General features: G+C 45.1%; 1 protein-coding gene across 2 annotated transcripts; it reads right to left on the bottom strand.

Moving 5' to 3' along the window:
• Positions 1-8,343: 8,343 nt before the first annotated feature.
• Positions 8,344-20,237, bottom strand: LOC142587160 (papilin-like). Of its 2 annotated transcripts, XM_075698050.1 has the most exons (5): positions 20,100-20,237; positions 18,856-19,041; positions 15,783-15,962; positions 11,661-11,840; positions 8,344-8,944 (listed from the first exon to the last, which is right to left on the bottom strand). In XM_075698050.1, exons 1-5 carry the CDS (start codon positions 20,149-20,151, stop codon positions 8,853-8,855), a joined length of 690 nt encoding a protein of 229 aa, XP_075554165.1. In that variant the 5' UTR covers positions 20,152-20,237; the 3' UTR covers positions 8,344-8,852. The 2 variants fall into 2 exon arrangements, with proteins under 2 accessions (XP_075554165.1, XP_075554166.1); XM_075698051.1 differs by lacking the exons at positions 18,856-19,041; positions 20,100-20,237 and adding an exon at positions 17,768-18,056.
• Positions 20,238-21,078: the final 841 nt, after the last annotated feature.

The following is a 21,078-nucleotide window of genomic DNA, read 5'->3' as shown; positions in this document are numbered from 1 at the left end:
AATCTTTTGTTCAACTCAACAATGTAGCATCGCAGACATTAAGACATCGAGGTTCTGCAGAAATTGCTACTCAACCCAGTGCTTAAGTTGTTGTTATACTTAGTGTGATTTTTTAGGAGGTCGAAAGTTTTTCTTATTTCCGCGGGAAGAGATCAGAATTTTAGTCCATCTGCTGGTGCATTCGAACAGGCAGGCATTACTTGCACAAATAATTCAAATGCATAATCTTTTAATAAACTATTTATAAATAATGTTGAGTAATTAGCATTTGCCACATATTGCAATTTATAAATGATAGTGGCTGGGACTACAAGGCATATCCACTTGTAAAGAATTGTGTGCATGACGCAACTTGCGACATTGGTGCTGTCAAAGTTGTGCGAGATATGCGCCGTAAAAATGCAGTATGGTTCAACTTAGTTTCTTAACTAAACGTCATTGTATGCTTTGAAGCACAAAAGTAACTACAACGCCAATGTATTTTTCCTCAAAGTTCAGGATACATTATCTTGAGACTTGTGCCTTGAGAATTCGTTCCAAGTGGATCCACCTTGCAGTCTCACCCTGTAGGATTTGGAAATTGCAATATGTACCATAAATTAATTAGTGGAAAATTAATCAGTGAGTTATGCCTAATTGGTCGATTGTGCATTTCAATGTTTTGTGCAAGTAATCTCTGCCTCTTCGAGCAGACGAGCTCATGGACTAGAATTGTTCTTTGCTGTCTGCCACAGGAACTTTTTTTTTTATTTTGAACATTCTCAAAAACCTCCGCTATGAAGATCTAAGGCTGTTAGATGCAGCGGGCAAATTTATTGCACTCGTGGAACTTGAGCTCCTTAAAACGCCTATGAACTACCGGTAAAGCAAACATATTTTGACATGAAAAATCAGTTTTGCATTGATTGAAACAGTTACAAGCACTCTTCCCTCTGGCCAGCAGGCACGAGAAAGCATGTTTTCTTTCAGGTACATTTAAACCCAAGATATTTCATAGAAGACAACCGCAAAAATGCATGCTTACTGTAGACGACTTCACAAAATGTTTACGATAAGTTTGTATTACAGCAAGAACATATACAAACTAGCACAGCCACTGCGCATAGATTACAGCCAGCACACTAGAAGCAATTTGGCTGTGGAGCATGGTTGAATTGAAGGACAATTGGAAAATGACAAATGGTATGAACACATACACAACAGAAAAATTGTCTGAAAATTCTTATAGGAGAAGTTAAGTGGGATGGTAGTAACTAAAAATGCATATTGCTTGTGTTTACAATCTCTGGTTCTCATTGGTAAATAGGCAGTGCAAGACGCTGCAATTGAAATTTGCTTCAATTTTAACACAAGTGGGACTAATAGTGAAATTGAAAACATAGCGCTCTGAATGACATATATGAGCCGCGGTGATAATACGCCCATCGAAGGTCAAGTACGTACAAAGGTCAGGCGCCTCTTGAACATCATTTTATAATTAAGTGCGTTCGATCTCAACTGCAGAGCCGAAGTTGCTATAGCGCTTGTTCACTTGAATAAAAAGACCATAAAGCCTCCCCTAATGTTCACATCAGCCGATTAGTAGCATCCTACGTAAGGATGGTCCAAATATCTGTATTCCTGTCAAGTTCCTAACACAGCTTACGTGAGAATAGACATTGAATACAAAACGTTTAAATACGCATTGAGGTGCGGACGAAAGCTCCACGAAGGTACTTGCTGGCGTTTCGTGTCATGTTTTGGGGCACTAGATCAGAAACTGACTACCTAAAAATACAGAGCCCTTTTGTACAGAAAGGTCTTGTTACCTAAATATACAATAAAACTAACTATGCGACAAGAAACAACAAAATCAGCGAAAAGCATACGCAAAAATTGCGCTTCGTCATGAATAAAGCAAAGAGGTTCTAGAGAAGTCCATAACTATGCAAGTTATTATGCTCCCGAGTATCTATTGGTGACCTGGCATGTTGTGGCTGCGGGTGATGTCACCGCCTGTGCTGCAGGCAAAATTGGTCAACCTGAGCTACAGCAGCCCAGCTGTTTCAGCAGTCCAGCAAGTGTTGTCGCATTCTCGGTGTTTATGTCAATGTGATATCAGCGTGCGGCCGCAGCAACATGCAGCAGGATTCTCGCCTAACTGGACCAACGCAAAACTCATTGTGGAGCTGCGGGCAGACTAAAACGACTCTGTGCAAAGTCAGCATCAGAAGCCGGGCAAAAAACAGTGGCGACTGGAATCCGGGAACTTCGCTCTGGTTCTGTTCACTCACCCATCTTTGTTTCGGCTTTTTAATATTTGTTTTCTATGCCTTCATTTCCACGTCCCACTCACTCAGGCATATTTCACCGCAAACAATCCATTTACGCGCATTTCTTCAATTCGTTGTCCAGCCACCCCTGCCATTGCCAATGTCATGAGCTTTTTTTCTTCGGGTATATCAAACACCACGTACGTGGGTTTTACCTATTCTGGAATTCAGGCAAGCACACTTATTGGATGCAATATGCTAAACTTGGGGGCGGCCCATGTTATGTTAACGGCAAGGAAACAACGCTGACAGAATGGAATCGTTTATGCCATGGTTGTCCGAACAGATGTGAGCCGGGTAGCTTGCGGGAAGCGTTTTATTTAGAGCCACCTTGCTTACAAATACAAGGGTGACAGGGGAGGGTGATAAAGCAGAAGCGTGGATATATATCGCCATGCTACGCGGTGCTATGCAACCTCCCTCCGGACCTGTTTACAACACTAGACTACGGAATGTAGCGGTCAGGGGTCTTCTGTTTCTAAGCGGGTAGCGACGCTTAGACAGTGAGGACTCCTGGCTAGCCTGGAGGCCGGGAACCCTGGCATGACGAACAAGGGGCTGGTCGACTTAGGGCTGTGGCTCAGGCTGCAGGAATGGTGCTAAATGCAGCGTAGTCTCATCTTGTGATGGTACACGCACGACACGATGTGGTTCTTTTGACGAACCCAGTGAAAAAAACCTTAAGGAATAACGACACTTAGTTTGTACGAAACTAGACCCGTCTGCGCGAGCACAGCAGCGGAGAACCATTTCTCAACCGGGCGGAAGTTCTTGGCTTTCAGACGATCACCAGCACTAAAGTGCTTGTCTTGGGCACCGTCGTAGAGTTTGCATGAGCTGTGTCGAACTGAGGGCAGTGCTAGAACAAGCCATGTGGGCAAACGTCTACGAAGCAACGGGACCTCTGAAACATTGCTTTCAGTGGTATGCACAGGGTTACAAGAGGCTTACAAGAAGTCCCCAAGTGCGCATGGTCGTGATGCAGAAGAATTCATGAGTAACACTATCTCCACAGCCTGCACAAAGCCTTCGTTGGACCCTTACGGCTAGGCGGATATGGTGCGGCGCGCGCATTATGTGGGCCAATGCTCCGCTTGTAGCTAGAAAAGTATTGGATGTAAACCAAGGGCCATTACCAGATAGGATGAGCGGTGTAAAACCAAAACGGCGAAACAAATTGCAAGCATTGGACTGTCTTCTCAGCTGAAGTGTCTTTCATCACGAACAGCTCCGGCCCCTTGGAGTGAGCGTCAATAACGAAAAGTAGCATGACACATTCGACTGGACCTACGAAGTCCACGTGAACTCGTTCCCGAGGACGGGTCGGTGAAGCCCATGGGTGCACCGCAGCGGGGCAAAGCAAGCTACGAAGCGACTGATAGGACTGGCAGGCGCTTACTTGATGTTCGATGTCGCGGTCTACGGTTGGCCACCACGCGCAACTTCTCGCCAACTCACTGGTCCGCATGATTCCTGGGTGCCCCTGCTGGAGCTCCTCCAGCATGAACGACGGGAAACGTTCGGAATGAAGACGCGAGTACCAAGCACTACGCACCCTTGCTGCAAAGGAAGCTCGCAGCGTCTGCTGAAAAGCAGCTTGAATTAATTATTTCGCGCACGATTAGGATATCCCTCAGCACGTACTGTGAGACAGCTTTGAACGACATGTCGTGGCTCGTCTCCTTAGATACTTGCCGATAATTCACAGGCAGCCTACTGAGGCGCAGGACATAATAGTTGTATTTCTGCGCTTCACCGAAGGCCCGAAGTCGAAAGACCGGAAAGACAGTCGGAATCACCATTTTGGGATGATAACATGAACTAACATGACAACATGATTTTGGGACGAGAACCGTCCAACGCTGTAATCTTGCGACAGCTATGGTAGGAATGCCTTTCTGGGGTCCGAAAATTGTGTGCAGTGTCATTTACTAGCAATGTTACGCCCATAAAGGTAATAATGAAAGTTCTCCAGTCCAAAAATTAACGCTAGTGCTTCCTCGTCAGTTTCGCTTTACCAAACTGCGGCCTTGCATGAAGTTCTCGATGCATAAGCGATTGGGAGACATTGACCACTTGGATAGATGAGTGAGCACCGCACCAGTTCCATACGCTGACGCGTCGCAAAACAACTGTAGCGGGAGGCTGGAGTCGTAGTAGATCAGTACAGGAGCACAGATAGCAGGCCTTTCACTCGAATCAAGGTATCCTCACAGTCTTTGCTCCAGAACCACGGCATGTCGCTGCGCAAAAGCCTTTTGAAGGGCGAAACCCCAATGAACAAATGTGGAATTAATTTGCTGTAGTAGGTAACTAGCCCACTTGACGAGCTGAGTTACTGCTTGTCTTTTGGCTTCGGCTCCTTCTGAATCACTTAAACCTTATCGACGGCTGGACGAACGCCATCGGTGCTTACAAGTACTGTAGCCACTCATTAAAAAATCGCCGTTGGCCCGCTTAATCTTGACGCCTCTTTCTGATAACCGCTTCAGCATGGCTCCGAGACTGCGCCCGTGTTCTTAGTCGGTCTTTAATCTCACTATGATGTCATTGATGTATTATGCGACACTTTCGAGTACTTTCAGTAAGTTATCCATTATTCTTTGAAACACTGCCGGAGCCGAAGCTATGCCAAATGGGAGGCGATTCACAACGTGCAGCGCTTTGTGAGTGTTCAACGTTAAGTAGCTTTTTCAAGACTCGTTCATCTCGACTTGCTGGTACGCTCTGTTGAGGTCCAACTTCGAGGACTTTTTCCCTCCTGCTAGGCTAGCGGAAAGCTCGTCCCCTCTCGATAGGAGGTAGTATTCAGTGTCCTAAATAGGGTTGAGGGTGACTTAGTAATCGCGGGAACACCTGATAGAGCCGTCGCTCTTAATCACTGGAACAACAAGCGTCGCAAGCTTGCTGCTTGCCTAAGGGAAGATAATGTCAAGTTTTTCTAACCTCAGAACTTTTTCCTCGCCAGCTAAGGCAACGCGAATGGTGCAAGCCTAGCCTGATAAATCTAGGCTGTTGGTTGTCCTTGAAATACGCAGTTGTCTTCTCAGCATTGATTCGACTGAGGTCGTCTTTCAACAAGTGCTCGTGCTACCGTAGCCGCGATAAGAGCGCCGTCCGAGCTTCCTCCGTTGCAGACTGCACCGGCCAAGACGGCGTTCAATGCCCGTATTCTGGCCCGGTCGAGCTGAATCTGCAGCCACTCTCATCCTAGAACAACTTGCGCATCTTGTGGAACAACGTAGAGTGGTAGCCACTACTTCCAGGTGTTGGTCTCGACATTGACGTGGAGCACGCCTGTCGGCTCGTTGGCTTCACCGGTATACGTCCGCAAACAATGACCGGTAGGCTCTTTCAGGTGACATACATCGCGGCCCCAGTCTCGAGCTTCACCTGCATTGGTACGCTGTCCACAAGAACAGTCACCATTATGGCGGTTACATGGGTGCTTGACCTAATAACACTCAAAGGAAAATTCTTCCCGCGTTTCGACAGAACTCACCATAACCTTTTTTTTTCTTTTGGTGTCTTGCCTTAAGGTTGCAAACGCGCTGAATGTGACCTTCCCGCTGGCACTGGTGGCGGGTAGCGTCTGCATCCGGAAACGCCGCGGCTCCACGGCTTGAACGGGCGCGGGCGCAGTACGCAGCCGTACTACAGAATACGTTCCGGTGGGAAATAAGGACCTTGAAGCCTGATTAGGTACGTACGACCACTGCCTAGGTAGCAGTAGCCACGACCTTGTGTGTGGGACACGATAGCTCTCCAGGAGCCTCTCGGGTTCTTCGCCGAGGTCAGTGCCATTACCCACGTAGCGTCTTAAATCGGCACCACTGGCGAGGTACGACTGGACTGGAAGGACACATTCTTCCGAGACTTGCATTTGTTGCAGTTCTTCGAGTTTATAAACTAGTGTCATATCTGACACCCATACTGACACGTACCTTATTGGTAGGTTTGTGTAGAGCGAAATCTTGAAATCGGGAAGTCTCGAGGCAGGCGTCCAGGGTCGCTTGAGTGATACGGTTGTGCACAGTGGACATGTCATATCTAGCAGTAGGCTTGATAACCACTTTCTACCACGATGTCCTTGGCGACACCGCAGACGTACGTGTCAGTCGTGCGGGCAGGCCTTGTGATGAGCGAGGCCTTTTCGGGGCTGCTGGAGCTACATTTTCATCCAATGGAAGGCCAGTAGCTTCCTTCGTTCTCTTGGCCGCGGTGGGCTCCATGACAGGGGCCTTTGCTGCTCCATGTTGCTGGTATACATCCCCAGGGTACCGTCTTCGCACGTTGCACTTGTCCATACGAAGGAGACGCTCCTGACTTGAATGGCAGTTGTATTGGTAATGTTCCCCTCCCTCGACGCAGCGGACACCAGCTTGGATGCTCCGCGCCGACGCGGCGAGTGCCGCGGGGGCACTCGCACTCGCGAAGCCACGCAAGAACTTGAGCTGGCCGACGCAGCAGGAGGGTGTAGATGCCGATGGACCTTGTAGATAGGCGCCAGTAGTAATTATGAACCGTCAAAGCGGTCCATAAACAGAAGCGTTCCAGCAGCGGTGAAAAACCAGCAAACGGGGCAAAAATCCGGAGCTACGGAAAAACACGTCCGAGCGAAGCACGCGCTGGAAACGCCCCCCTAAGGTGCTTTTATTTCATGATTGTGCGAACAGAAGTGAGCGCGGTGGCTTGCCGCGAAGTACTTTATTTAGATTCATCTTATCTACAACGTCAAGGGTGGCAGGCGAGGGTTCGAGAGCAAGAGCGCGGCTATCGCCGTGCTAGATGGTGCTCTGCAACACTCAGAGTTTAGATGATAACAGAATGGTTCCTTTTATAGGGAGCAAGGGGAACGACATCACAGACACACGCTCACAAAAGATCGCACAAGAAAAACGTGCAAACCGCTTGAACACAGTCAAGCGTTTATATTGCATTCGCGCAACCAGTCATATGATCCAGTCTTGTGGAGAGGTGATGCGAGGCAGCAACTTTGGGATTTCTTGCAAAATTAAATTGTGGGGTTTTATGTGCTAAAGCCACTATGTGATCATGAGGCACGCCGTAGTGAGGGACTCCGAAAATTTACACCACCTGCAGTTCTTCAATACGCACCTAAATCTAAGCACCGCAGGTGTTTTCGCATTTCGCCCCCATCGAAATGCGGCCGCCGTGGCCGGGTTTCCATCGCGCATACTCGCGCTTAGCAGCCCAACACTATAGCCCTTAGCAACCACGGTGGGTCTGGCATTTCTTGTCTCGTAGATCAGTTCCGTCCAAATAAATACGTATTGGTGGGCGCCGCCAGCAGTGGATGTCGTTTAAAACACTAATGATGAGGTTGATGTTCTGTCTCAGTAAGGCTAATTGATAATATCTTGATAATAAATGATTCCCTTCACTGCGAGTATCAACAGTTAAGTGGTTGAAAACTAAACTATAGGAAAATTATTTACTCTGATGCGTGAACTAGGCCCAGACAATGAAACGTTCCTTTCCTTCGAGCGTTTCCTAACCTTACGTGAGGCCTCCTTACAGCGAAGGACCGATGGAGGAAGCACGCGTCCTCTGAAAACTCCCTTCAAACGTGAGGAGCGGTTGCCGCAAGCCTGGGTTCGAGATTCTCTCTTAAAATCGTTACGCGAACTCCATTATTTCATCCCCAACCTACATTTCTCCTCGCATTGATCATCATCACAAAGTTGGAGTATTGCAGTGTAACTCTAGAGCTTGTCACGAGTCTTTTCTTCCAAGGACGTGTCAAGAATGGAACCACCTTCCCGCCACGTTGATTGCAATTGAAGACCAAGCACAATTTCGTACGGCCATAATCAGCACCATCGCTTCGGGCTTCACATGTGTATGACGACATCACTTGCTGCCTTCTTTGCTTTCTTTGTTATGTAACATTAATATATACGTATATATATATATATATATATATATATATATATATATATATATATATATATATATATATATAATAATAAATGAAATGAAATTATTCTACAAAAAATGCTGCATTGAAGAGCTAATATAGAGAAGCGCGGCTGATTTCTTCTAGTTTTGTTTACTAAAGTTAGAAAAGTCGCGCATTACAGTGCAAAATTTGATGTGCTCCATCAACGCTGGCATGCCGGCGTCGTGCAACGCTTAGCAACGCCTAGCAACGCTTTCATGCCGCACGCGTGACTAAAACGAACATGTCTGGCAAGACGTACCGTACTCGCGCTTCTCCGCAGGTGGGTGACAGCGCGCATGCGCAAGCAAACGTCACGTGGTTAAGCAGTGAGGTGAAGCGCTCGTTCAGGGCAAGGAGTGGCGTAAGGACGCATGAAGGTAGCTTTGAGGCTATCTTATGCTGAGGAAGCACTAAGGAAGCCTTCACCGAAGGCCCCTCAGTAAGGAAGCTTTCAGAGTGACATAAGGTAGCCTCACCGCAATTAAGGCTTCCTTACGGAGGTAAGGAAGATTTCATTGTTTGGCCCTTAGTGCTTATGAGGCTTTCCAAAAATGTAGCTCGAAGGCGCTTCAAACTCAGGGCCTGTGCTTTCCGGTACTTCTTCCTTGTGGCAGCTCATTCGTGACGAGTTGAGAAAATCTTGATGAAGATGTGTGGTTTTCATAATCTGAGGAAAGTTCAGAAAAAAGCAAGTGTAAGGAAAATATATGGCAAGCAATAATGTACCTCGCAGTTAAGCTTTTACAGTTACTGTGAACAATTTTAACCACACTCCTGCGCCAAATAGTGCCTTTAGGCGTCCTACAACAGCCGTTACACGACCTTGGGCTATCCTGTATGCTCCGACAAAAACCAAATAGTTCTCTCTCATTTGCAGCTGTCACTTCTTGCGCTGTTGAGGACGGATGCCGGCAAGTGCAGATTAAGCGCATTAATCAATGTGTGTGATGGAACGCTTGACCAGGCTTTCGCCTAAAAGTGAAGCATTCCTTGCCTACGTGTGAATTTGGTACGGCTGTTTTCTTCCTCGCATTTAATAGACGAATGTGTGCGTCACGTGGTAGCCGTGAAAGTACAATACTTTCGCAAGTACTGGTTATTTCGGTCAATTCTTCTCCACCGAGAATTATCTCAAGTGGAACTACAAAATTTTCTCCTGAAATCTAGCTTCATGCGTTCTACATTGCCCCGCTATGTCACATGCGATGCACAGAATGACTTACAAGTACATCAGTCCCGAAATGAGGTACCAGTCCATAGGTCAAGTTACACACAGTTACCCAGTGAATGTAGGACATATCTTACTAACAAGCATTCCATCGCATAATACATTCGGACTAAGCTGATGTTGTAGAATATAACTTATTTGTAGCCGTTCTCAATACCGCTTTTGAAAGTTCTCTCTGTGTGAAACATAGTTTTTATGATTCAGTATTAATCGATTTTGCACAATCTTTTGCACAATCTTTTGCACAAAAGTGCGATTGTGCAATTTTGCACAATCGCACTTTTGCTTATGCTGAATGATCTAAAACATGTTTGTAGAAATACTTGACAAGATAAAACTTTTTCTTTCTACTCAAACTCAATATATAAGTCCTGGCTAAGGAAATAATCGAGGCTTTCTTCATAAAAAGAGCTGGAAATAAGTGCGTTAGCAGGCGTCACCAGCATTATTTGACAAAGAAATGTCATTCGTAAATGACAGCCTGTAATCCACGCTAAGATTAGAACGTGCAGCTGCCACATTTGGTTGGATGCGGATTCTGGGATTACGCCTGTAATGCATGCATGCTCGTATGTACCTGCCATGATAATTCAGTACACATCACTGGCCTACGAGCAGTGTTAGTTCTTATCAACCCTGCCTGTCTCTACTGTGATTACTTTTGAGTGTGGTTTCTTGTATAAGCGTGAGTGGGTTCTGGTAAATAAATATTTGGGGGTGGGGGGAGTTGGCGCCCGTATGTGTCGCTGCGTCTCACTTAGTCCTGGTATGCTTAGAGCCATAAGCATTGTTTTTAATCTAACAGAAGTAATTCTATAATTTATAATGTGTTAACTAGTGTTTGCAAGACCCTATTGGGTCCCCTTCCTCTATTATTCTACATTACGGATCTTTCCAACTGTGATCTTTCATCAAAATTTAAGCTGTTCGTGAACGAATGTGTTCCCTACCGCAAAATTATTTGCCCTTCATAGTTGACAAGAAATTCAGGACGACCTTCATCTTGCAACCTAAGGATGTTCTAATTGGTGCATGTACATTAACAGAAGCAAACTTAAGGTTGTGTGTATATCTCATTTCTCTAACACTGCCGTGCACGCGTATTTAATTAATGATGCTTACGTGTCGTGAGTTACCTAATACAAGTACCTCGACCCATAGCGAATACCCTCTCTTGGTATGTGCATGTTAACTACATAAATAAAAATGCCGACCGCATGATTTGGATGCTTGAGGCGTGCCTTTAGCTGTACGCCTGAAAATAACCACTGAGGAAACACTGGTTCACCCATAATTAGAGTACAACTCAGCCATTTGGAATACGCTTAAGTCTTCACTGATTCTCAGTTTAAAGAGAGCGCAATGCGCCATGCTATAACCACATTATTCCATATCATACCACGCCATACCATACCCTACCATCCCTAATTTCCTCAAACTACTGTCGTTGTGCTAGTGCTACATCTATGAGAAAACTCTTAACGTACCTGATTTTTGGTAACATCGGTCTCATCATTTTCTTACAAAACTGTCTATTCGAACTCCCCTTTAAAATGATCCTTTTTTTGCTCCTCCATCTCATATTTCGTTCCCAACTGACGACAATCTAACAGTGGGTGCCCTAATGTGGCGTAGAAGCCTTTACAGTGACAGCTACTCCTTCATCCCTAGGACAAGCATGGACGAAAATCGCCTTTCTTCCATCAGTCACACTCATCACCGACACGAACAACTTCAAGACCACTGAACAGAATGCCTTTCGTTAATATTCTTACTTCATTCAGCTTTCCTTCTTACCCCCCCCCCCCCCTGCTTTCTGAAATGTCTTTGGGCATTGAAAGTATTCGAAACAAAACACCTGAATGTACATCATTTAGGATAATATCCTGCATAAACTATTGATCTGATAATAGGCGGTATTTGTGGGGAGATGACGCGGCCGTTTATTTTGATATTATCTGATAGTTTCTACAATTCAATTGCGGTTTCTGGTTCGACAATATTACTACTGGATACTTCCTACGTTTTCGCAGGCTGCTTTAAAATTTGTCTGGCACATTTTGCAACTACGCGCTTTCATAAAAATAGTTAGGTTAATTGTAATAAGACACACGAATGTGTTCTATATATTCACGCAGAAGAAACATCGACTTACAGCTGCATCGCGCCATGCATTCAGGATATGTCCGAAAGCTGTTATCGCCTTTTCCGCACAGATTCTTAGAAACCGGAAAGCACCTGTTTTCCTGAGCCACAAAAACCCATTTCTTCATACTTTTAGAACACTTTCCTTCTTTTATCATCTGGCTGCACACTGGTTTTGGTGCTTTATGGGCTGCAAAATAAATGAAGAGGTTACCATATAGTTAAAAAAAAACATTTGAAAAAAATTAAATTGGGCGGATGACGCACGACGTGTTTACACATATAAATATCAACTTTCTTCCAATAGATTTTTTTATTCAGTTTAGTTCACTTATATTGATAGAATTGGTGGGGGAAATTTTGCTTCTTTTCAATAGCATTCAAATCAGTGGATTATGCCTCCTGTGTAGGGAAGACTTAGGTATAGTACTAAGCTATTGGTGGCACAGACAGCATCAAATCATTAAAAAAAGAAATTCTAGCACTTTACGTGTTAAAACCCCCAATCGATAATGTGGCACGATGTAGTGGGGGAATGCATAATGAGTTTGACCTCCGGGACTTCTTTAACGTGCGCCTAAAGCTAAGTATGCAGGCTGTCCAATCTCGCAGGCTGTAAAATCCAACGGCAGGGATTCGATCCCCCGTCGTCGGCCTTTAGCAGCACAACGCCAAACCCACTACGCCAGCGTGGCTGGTAGCATCATGCAATACGAATTGCGCATTAATGTGTTTCTATAATTACAACCGGAGTTATGCGTAGATATTAAACTGTGCGCAAAATGTAGAGGTGAAATTGGCTTACAGGTATTGACTGTGTTGTAATGAAGCCGGCATGGCTCGTAGGTGTTTTTGGTAGGAGCCCGAAGACGTCGAGGATGACCCGTGTAGTAATAAGCAAGAGAGTTCGGGCTGTTCGCTGCTGCTAGGACGCTTGAAGAATAGTTTTCTCATCTACATAAATCCCAATAATGCTTGCGGACGCTGCAGGAATCCCAAAAGTCACCATGTTTTTTTAGGGGTGATAATTTGTTTAGCAGCAGGGTTCCAGCAGCGGACAGGCCGTGCTCTCTTGAAATCAAAACACCGGTCGGTCTTGTCGTCTTCGAGCTGCTACCGAAAACGCGATACGCGTCTGCTCTATGGCAATGGTAATAATGTTCAAAATTCTAACCGCTCGCACACGTTCCCTGTCGCATCAATCCCAACACGTCGGCTCCCGCAAAAAAGGGTAAAAAAGGAAAAAAGAAGTCTCGTTAGGGACATCCGAATTTTATAGCAATTCTTACGATATACGGGGCCAAGAGAGTTTCACTATATTCTGAACGATGGCTCTCCTTCAAAAGGCCCCTCACCAGGTTTGATCATTGCAAAGAGGGCAATGCGGCACCTAAATTGCAAGGGGTTAGTCTTATCTGCAGCATATCAAAATGTTTCCCGCCGCCTCAATTATTGCAATTCAAAGAGAACCATAGAGAGCTCCTTCCTTTCGAAGGAGCGCCGCTTCAAGGTACAGAATCAAGGCCAGGCGCACAAATGCCTCTACACAAAACGCACTGCCTGCAACGTCACTGGTTGGCCACGTCGGTTCCGTAAATAATCAAACGCAGAACCCGGAGCATCCACCAGTGGAATTGGACCGCGCTCAAAAAAAAAGAAAGGAAAGGAAGGGGCCGGTTATGACATAGACATGACGCGGTCTTCGAGTTCCAGTTTGGGCGAAGCCAGGTAGGGGATGTTGCGAGGCGAGGCAAACGGGCGAGTGTCTGCACTGGCAGAGACGCTCGCTTCCTGACGGCGCATCAGTGTTACATTTTTAATTTCTCCTATGTCGGCAATACGTGCCGATTAAACAGAAATCCTTGGGGTAAAACACTAGCTAGAGTGCGCCCTGTAAATTCCATTGTTTAATCAGAATCTGGAACGGAGCCTCGTCAGCGGTCTTTTAAGGGTACCTCCGGTGTAATAAAAGTGGCTGGCATACATTCTGAACAGCAGACATTTCTATTGGCCTGCTCCCTCCGCTATATTAACCAGGCCTGTACTGCCCTAGAAAACATAAACGATCGCCAGAAGAAGACGTATTCACTACGAAAGATAAGTTTCATATTCATAAATAATGGTTTTTGAAAGAATGTTCAAGATATATATAATGTACCTGGAATCAAGCAACAGGAAACCAGCAAACGTCACCCCTACCTTTAAAAATTAGTGAGAAGGTTACAAACATGATAATGGCGATATTGCATGATGCTAGTTTAATCGGCTTGCAGAACTGCCACGCCTGTATTTCCTGAGGTTCTAATATGTAAATGCTCTTTCCCATTGACCGGCTTCCTTCGCTATTATTACGCACACCATTACGATTGACAGGCAGCGGTTCTGACAAATAGGTTTAGCACAGCAAGTTTTTCGGGATAAGGCTCCTGACCTTTTCAGATAGCATGCGGTCAGCTGCATTTGAAAATTTTTGAATCATCTCTAAACACACGTTGTTTGTTTTATTAAAAACAGTTAAAAATATAACGTAGCACAACCAAGTGTTTGTACTACATTTGCTGCATAAGACACTCTTTCGTTTGCGTAAAATAGAAAAAGAAAATAACGCTGGAAAGCGCGGAATGCGCATGCACGTAGCCGGCTACGAAATTCATTCGAACTGTGGCGTCTTCATGTGTGTCCTCGCTAGGCTTAGCGACGTAGTTAAGCAAAGCTGGAGCAGACATGATTATGGCGCCTACGTTGCGAGCGAATCTGTCCTCCTCCGCGACCACGATAATTCTTCCACAAAATTACAACGAGATAAGGTGTGCAAGAAACTTTGTCATAGTTATTAGGAACTAGTTGCGTCACGGACCAAGTGGTCTTGTAAAAGCGCACATATGTTTCGTATCCGGAGGGCTTACTTGCTCACACTGTGGTAGGCAAGAGCCGTGCGTCGTTTCAATGCCAATATATGAAGCGTAATATATTCATAAATTGTAACAGATTGGAGCACAAATCAAATCTACTCCCAGTTGCATATTTTTCACATTTTCTGATAATAAGTTCAAGATATTATCTGTATCTTTGTTCTACTGCACCTTCCAGCGAAAGTCATAGCAAATGCAGTCGTATTGTGGTTATTAAAGCGCAGCTGTCTGCTTCTTGCTGTCGCTTTGCGAATACTGAGTGCTTTCAGCTTGTCGATAGTGCAGCAGCTTCGGTGTCTAGGTATGCACGTGATTAAAGAACATGGGTACCTGGTTATGTGCAACTGTGCGTGTGGCTGTTACCATGTATATATTCTTGGCCAACTTTTATGACTTACTAAAGAAAATCTGGAATTGTACGCTCGAGAACAAGTAAGTGATTATTAGGCACGCCGCAGCGGTGGCGGGTTGCAGATTAGTTGAGACCATCAAAAGTTCTCTAATGTGCCCCCAATGCACGATACACGAGCGTTTTCTGTTTTCTTTTTTTAACACGCTCCCACCAGATTGCGACTGCCATGACTTGCACCAAACCGGCGAAATAAAACTCAGAAACGCTACGCCGTACCTTTGGGATACCGCTGCGGGTCCCCCAAATCATGTGTGCGCCCAATAAGCAAGCAGAACAAACGCCAAGAAGTAAAAAAAATGGCGTGAGGAAATGGAAACCACCGAAAAAAGGAGTGAGGAAGTCGGCAATGTCAACAACATGGGCTAGACCACACACTGAGTCCGGGTGATTAAGGTACAAATAAAGGAAGACCAAAAAGTGAAAACATTTCAGCAAGAAGTGCAGAAGGCTACGCTTATCACCGGTTCCCACAAGTGCATGATTAACGCCGATTTAAAAACAAAAAGCCAGTAGACGTTCATTTGAGAAATCAGATATAACAATCAGAGTAGTTCATAAATTTTAGAAAATACAATTACGGCGATTCATACTTCAGTGAAAGCACTTGTATTTGGTCTCGCATTATTCAGATGGTGCTACCTGTTAAAGTAACACATATTGCTGCAGGACTGCTTTCCTTTTGCAGCTACACCTCGGTGAGGGGCAGCACAGTGTACATAAGTCTCGGAAAGGAATATGCGCTGCATAACAGACTTCTTGTGTTCACCTTTATTGCGATAGTATTTTAGAGGAAACTTATTATACTCACGTAGGCAAATGACTTGACAAAGCGCTTCTGTGGTAAATACCGTTTTCATGCCCTTACAAGCGGTGTGGTTCAGTAACTTACAATGATGGTCCTTGGTATCATAAAACCAAGCGAGATACTGCGTTCCACAGCGGCGCAAAAAGGCAAAGCTGCACATTTTCGACTTCATTCCTTTGAGAGCTGTAAAAAGAAAGCACACGTATGTAAGTACTCATGCGGCTTTGACAAAACCAGGAATTGGTGGCACTTGGGCGATTCACTGTGTCAGGCGGTGAGCCGTTAGCTCTAATATATGATAAATTCCCGTGATGGACGCAACCAGTCACACATTGCACCAATGCAGACGAGGAGTAAGCTGTATCGAATGAAAGAAAAAATAAGCACCCTCTCTACACTGGTGACGCTTTTGTTACCTTCCCTTTCACCTCCCTTATTGAATAAGGCTGCCGTTCCATTCACAACAGAGTCAAATCCCTTCACCGTTACGTATAGCCCACTTACCATGCTCTTTCCAACGCCAAGGCAAAAGACATTTTCCACCTACATGCACCCTCGCGAAGTTTCGCCATCCTGCTTGTAGAATGCTTCCGCCTTGTAACACACACAACTCAAAATCATGCACCCGTTCACCTAATCGACGAGCTTAACCTTCTTTCATTTCGCGTCCAGTCGCTACTTGTTCGAAGGCACCGGCACAGAAGAACCGCTTATAAGTAGTGCTTTCGCCTTAAACTCGCAATTGTTTGATGAAGGTAGAGGTTTCGGAAGAGGTCTTTGCTGGAACCAAAACTGGCAGTTGAGGTTACCTAAAAGCAGAGTCATTGAAGGCTGCAAACCTCGTTCCGCGACATTGAAATCCACACCGTATTTTCTTCGCAGATGTTTGTTTTTTTTCACTATTCACCACGACTCCAAGACTTATGGCTTCGAAAGACCTCCGTTCTTCAAACATTGCGGTGGCTTGACAACGGACTTGCCACCCAGGGATAAAAAGAAAACAGCTCATTTGAGATGTTAGGGCAGCCACGTAGTTCCCATTTGTCGTGAATTAAAAAAAAATGAGCTTCCCCATAAAAACCGTGCCTGTTGTAGTAGCGGTGAAGAGGGAGAGATAGTTGATGATGTCTCGAAATTTGTGTCACGGAGATGGGCAGCACCTCGTCGCCAGTATTACTGATAAAATTAGTACGTTGACTTTTTTTCATGTGATAACTGTGTATCTTTCCTTAAAAAACTGTAACGAGAAAAAGAGTTGAAGCACCCACATTGCTGTCCATTTAGACAAGAAAATATAATAATTATTCAATCGTCTAGCGTTTAGGCCTTTATTCTTCTCGGAAGAACGATGCGGGATCTGTTTCTTTGCCCTGGCCAAGACATCCTCTGGCAGGAAAGTTAGAGCTGAAGAGCTAGAAGAATGCGCAGCCAGGAATTTAAGTATTTATTTTACGGTACTGCAAGACCGTGATGTACTCTTGCAGCCTGAAAATCAAAAGAAGAGACGCACGAAAGGCGCAATATAAAACATACGCGGTCGAAAACCTCGAATTCAGTCATAAAATACAAAGAAAATTATTCTCAGGCACAATTTACACAAGCGGTAGTCCCAGATATATCGGTATTGCTGCGATCTACAGTGGCAAATATGTGCAGGTAAAGATGTTTTTTTTGCGTATATATGTAAACGTGTGTAGGTTAAGATTTTGAAGCATAACTTCTGCTCTGAAGTACCCTGCCGTACATGTAGGATGCGATTCAAACTGAATTTTCTGCTACGTAGTTCGTTCGCAAACTTATAGTCAAAGTAGCGGCGATGCAGCACTGATGGGTTACTTTGCCCGCCAAGCTGAGGCCCCGAACAACCAAGTCATGCTTACACGACAAATTGCCCTTCGCCGGAGCGCGCTGATCACTCCCTCATCGTGCCCTTTACTACCATCTACGGGGTATCGTTATTGTCCACCGACAAAGAGCGTCACTATCACCTGCTTCGCCCATTTCGTGGGGTCTCTGCCTGACCTTCGTAGTTGATGCTCGTAATGCTGCCTCCGCTTCTAATGTCGTCCAGTGGAGCCGTCAACATTGCCAGCCTAGCAGTCAAACCACAGCCCTCGGCTTAGGTAACAAAAGCATACGCACGAAAGTGCAAGGCACTACTACTCTCAGCGATATCACAAGCACCATCAATGACTTTCCCTGGCATCGCGCTATCTACGGCGACGCTCCCCGCTATTCAGGTAGCCAGGACCCCTGTATGGGAGCTAGCTAGGTCACAGATGCATCGGCGTGCCGCTTCCCTGCCGTGGCGCCATCTGGTGTGGCTTTGTTTGTTCGCGATCTGCGTTAAAGGCGGTGTCTAGGCAGTCTGGTGCGCCGACGGCTCGTACCATTGTGCTGCATGTTCTCGTCGATCAAGTTACGTTGAAGCGACGGACAGCACGAACGAGTGTGACTTCGCTTGCTGCTGCGGCGGCGCTTCTTCGAACCAGCGTTCTAACGGCGGAACGTCCGCGTTCGTGTCTATATGTACATATATATATATATATATATATATATATATATAGACTGTGACTCGTTCATATTTAACTGTGCCCGTGGACGCCGTGCTTGTTACTTTAGTTAATAAGCGACTGTTTACACGTTTATACGACCAATAAAACCACTAACCTTACTTATTAGGGCTGTCTACTGATTTGCTATCGCAATCGATGCTTCGCCTTTCGGGCGAAACTGCGACGTTTCAGTCCTACATCTGGTCTTTGGTACACCAGAACGGTGAAATTGAACCTGAATCATTACAACTGTACTTTCATAATCTTATGACTTCACGGGTATTCGTTTCACAGACATTAGAATGCGAAATGTACGGTTCGGAGACGCGTGGTTTGTTAAACATGAAATTGCTGTGATTTTTAACTTCACTCTTCCTGGAGTGCTTTTTTTAACCAGACGCAATTAGCACGTGTGCAGTAAGAAATTGATCGAATGAATGCGGCGTTTTGGTTACTTTTCTTTTGTATTGCCATTACGAAACATTCAAGCAAGCATAGTTCTCTGTGCATTATGTACTCACGTTGGCACTTTTCTTTGCATTTCTGCAGCGTAGGGAAATGGTTGCCTCCTTCAACGCAATAACCCTGACGTAACAATCTGCAGCATTTTTTCGACACATCATAATACCAAGCTTCCCCGTTTGACCCGCAGATTGAAGTACTCGGTGGGGGATGCTTGCACACAGCTGGTACCTCGTGGTGTGCCCCTGAAAAGATTACGCGCTTAATTAATTTCTGTTAAGCTCCTGACCCCCCCCCCCCCCCCATCTAGTGCTGCCCCACTAAAAAAATATTGAACTAAGCATATTCTGCGCAAATGGTCAAACTGTTTGTCTGCTTTCCTAAAGAAGCACTATGTTGTACCAAAAATGTGTAAGTAAAATACACCTGTGAATCCCCAGGCAAAGACGCAAGAGGAAAAATTCCTTATTCCTGACGGAAGTTTGGCGCGCAAGTGAAGAGAAAGTGGCCTCGCGATATTTGCTTTGATGATTTGTTTTACTGCTCTCTTTTTGTAGTACACAAGTGTACTTTTGCTCTTAAACAGTGGTTGAAATGTCACTGCTTCAACGCCGCCTCAACATTTGGCATTATTTTCCATTATTGTATATGATGAAAACTCTTTAACGTGTCTATATAACGATTACTCTTGCTTAGGTGTTTCATTCAGCAGCGTTTCAAAAATCGGTCGTCAAAGAATTTTGTGACACGGCTCATGTACAAACCAATCGATGTTTAGAACTGTTTCGGAGTCACTTCTTAAATGGTTGATAATTTCTGTTTGCAAAATTGCCAGCTTCTCATAAAAATGTATTTAAAAGAAAACTCTATGCATCGCTGCATTTCTTGAGCGAGATTACCGTCACAAATAATTGTGGTGTAGCCCTTCCGAATGATACATACGTAGCGCCCCAAAATTGGGTCTTTAATAAGCCGAGCTAGCCGGAAAGTATTCTTAATAATATTTGGGGTTTTACGTGCGAAAACCACTTTCTGATTATGAGGCACGCCGTAGTGGAGGACTCCGGAAATTTTGACCACCTGGGGTTCTTCAACGTGCACCTAAATCTAAGCACACGGGTGTTTTCGCATTTCGCCCCCATCGAAATGCGGCCGCCGTGGTCGGGATTCGATCCCGCGACCTCGTGCTCAGCAGCCCAACACCATAGCCACTGAGCAACCACGGCGGGTGAAAGTATTCTTGCCAAGGAACTCTGCACTATGGGCGACCATTACGCTTACCGTGTGTAAAATGATACCGTACCTTGAGCATGCACTACGGAGATGAGAACAAGGACACTGTAGGGCAACTTCATTAGGTGTCCCCGCTGTTGCTAACCCATCAGCCTTCTACGAGGAAGAGAAATGCGTCCTTCGTATCGCCATTACACATATCCCGTGTTCTTTATGCTTTTGTTCTAGTAAGGACATTGAAGAATTACTATTGTTTGAAAGAACCGGCCACTCGGTCACAAAACACTTTGGTACGTGGCAGGGCTTGTGCGCGTCTCAACGCCGCCCTTGGCAAAGAATAGAAATTGCAAGCAGCTTCAGTACAGCAGATGCTCGATGCACAGGAACGTGACTGTTACTCAATCCACCGACCGGTACAGCACCACTGTCGTTGACAGGATTTCCTGCAAAAAAAGAAGCTGCTTTTCAAGGTTTTTTTAGATTGTCAATGCACCATCGCCGACATTGATACAGTCGTAATATAGGAAGTGCAATTGAATATAAGGTCTAAATTCAGGTTTCTTTTTATGATGAATATCTAAGGGTGCTGAAAAGAGCTGTAAACTTTTGTGCCTAGATAAGCCTTGCACTCGCCAAACGCGAACGAGTTTAAGGCAGCAAGGAGCGCAAATGATACTTTTCATTACAAAGATATGCAGATCTACTGGAGATTTTTGGATTCTATCTGAGGCGATGCTTTCGCAAAGCCGTTGATAAAATATTGGCCTAAATTTGGCCGTTTCCATCTTCTGCCTATGGCGTGAAGGAAACTGACGTGGGCGCATGTACTCTTCCGCACCCGGGCTATGCACTTTGACAGCTCTATATTATATAGCTTTCTTTCTTTTTTTTGTGTTGATTTTAAATGTACTCCTCGCCTCCTTTTTCGACCCTCCCCTGTTGGTGTGTGTCATAGTGTGTGAAACATCATCATCAGCACAGTGCCATCATCTGACAGAGGTACTTGGTGTAAGCACAATAGAAGTACATGTGCGATTGTGGGCTACGGA

The sequence above is a fragment of the Dermacentor variabilis genome, chromosome 7 (assembly GCF_050947875.1).
Source record: "Dermacentor variabilis isolate Ectoservices chromosome 7, ASM5094787v1, whole genome shotgun sequence".
NCBI lineage: Eukaryota > Metazoa > Arthropoda > Arachnida > Ixodida > Ixodidae > Dermacentor > Dermacentor variabilis.
The sequence above is the reverse complement of the archived record's forward strand: the minus strand, read 5'-3'. Positions and strand labels throughout refer to the sequence as shown.

What these genes read in the sequence shown, in the direction of transcription:
- LOC142587160 (XM_075698050.1), bottom strand. Translation starts at nt 20,151, where the DNA reads ATGAAGTTGCCCTACAGTGTCCTTGTTCTCATCTCCGTAGTGCATGCT. An exon ending in ATGCAAAGAAAAGTGCCAAC is followed by an intron (nt 15,963 to 18,855) that starts GTGAGTACATAA and finishes TTCTTTTTACAG; the next exon opens with CTCTCAAAGGAATGAAGTCG. An exon ending in ATGCATGGCGCGATGCAGCT is followed by an intron (nt 8,945 to 11,660) that starts GTAAGTCGATGT and finishes AACTTTCCTCAG; the next exon opens with ATTATGAAAACCACACATCT.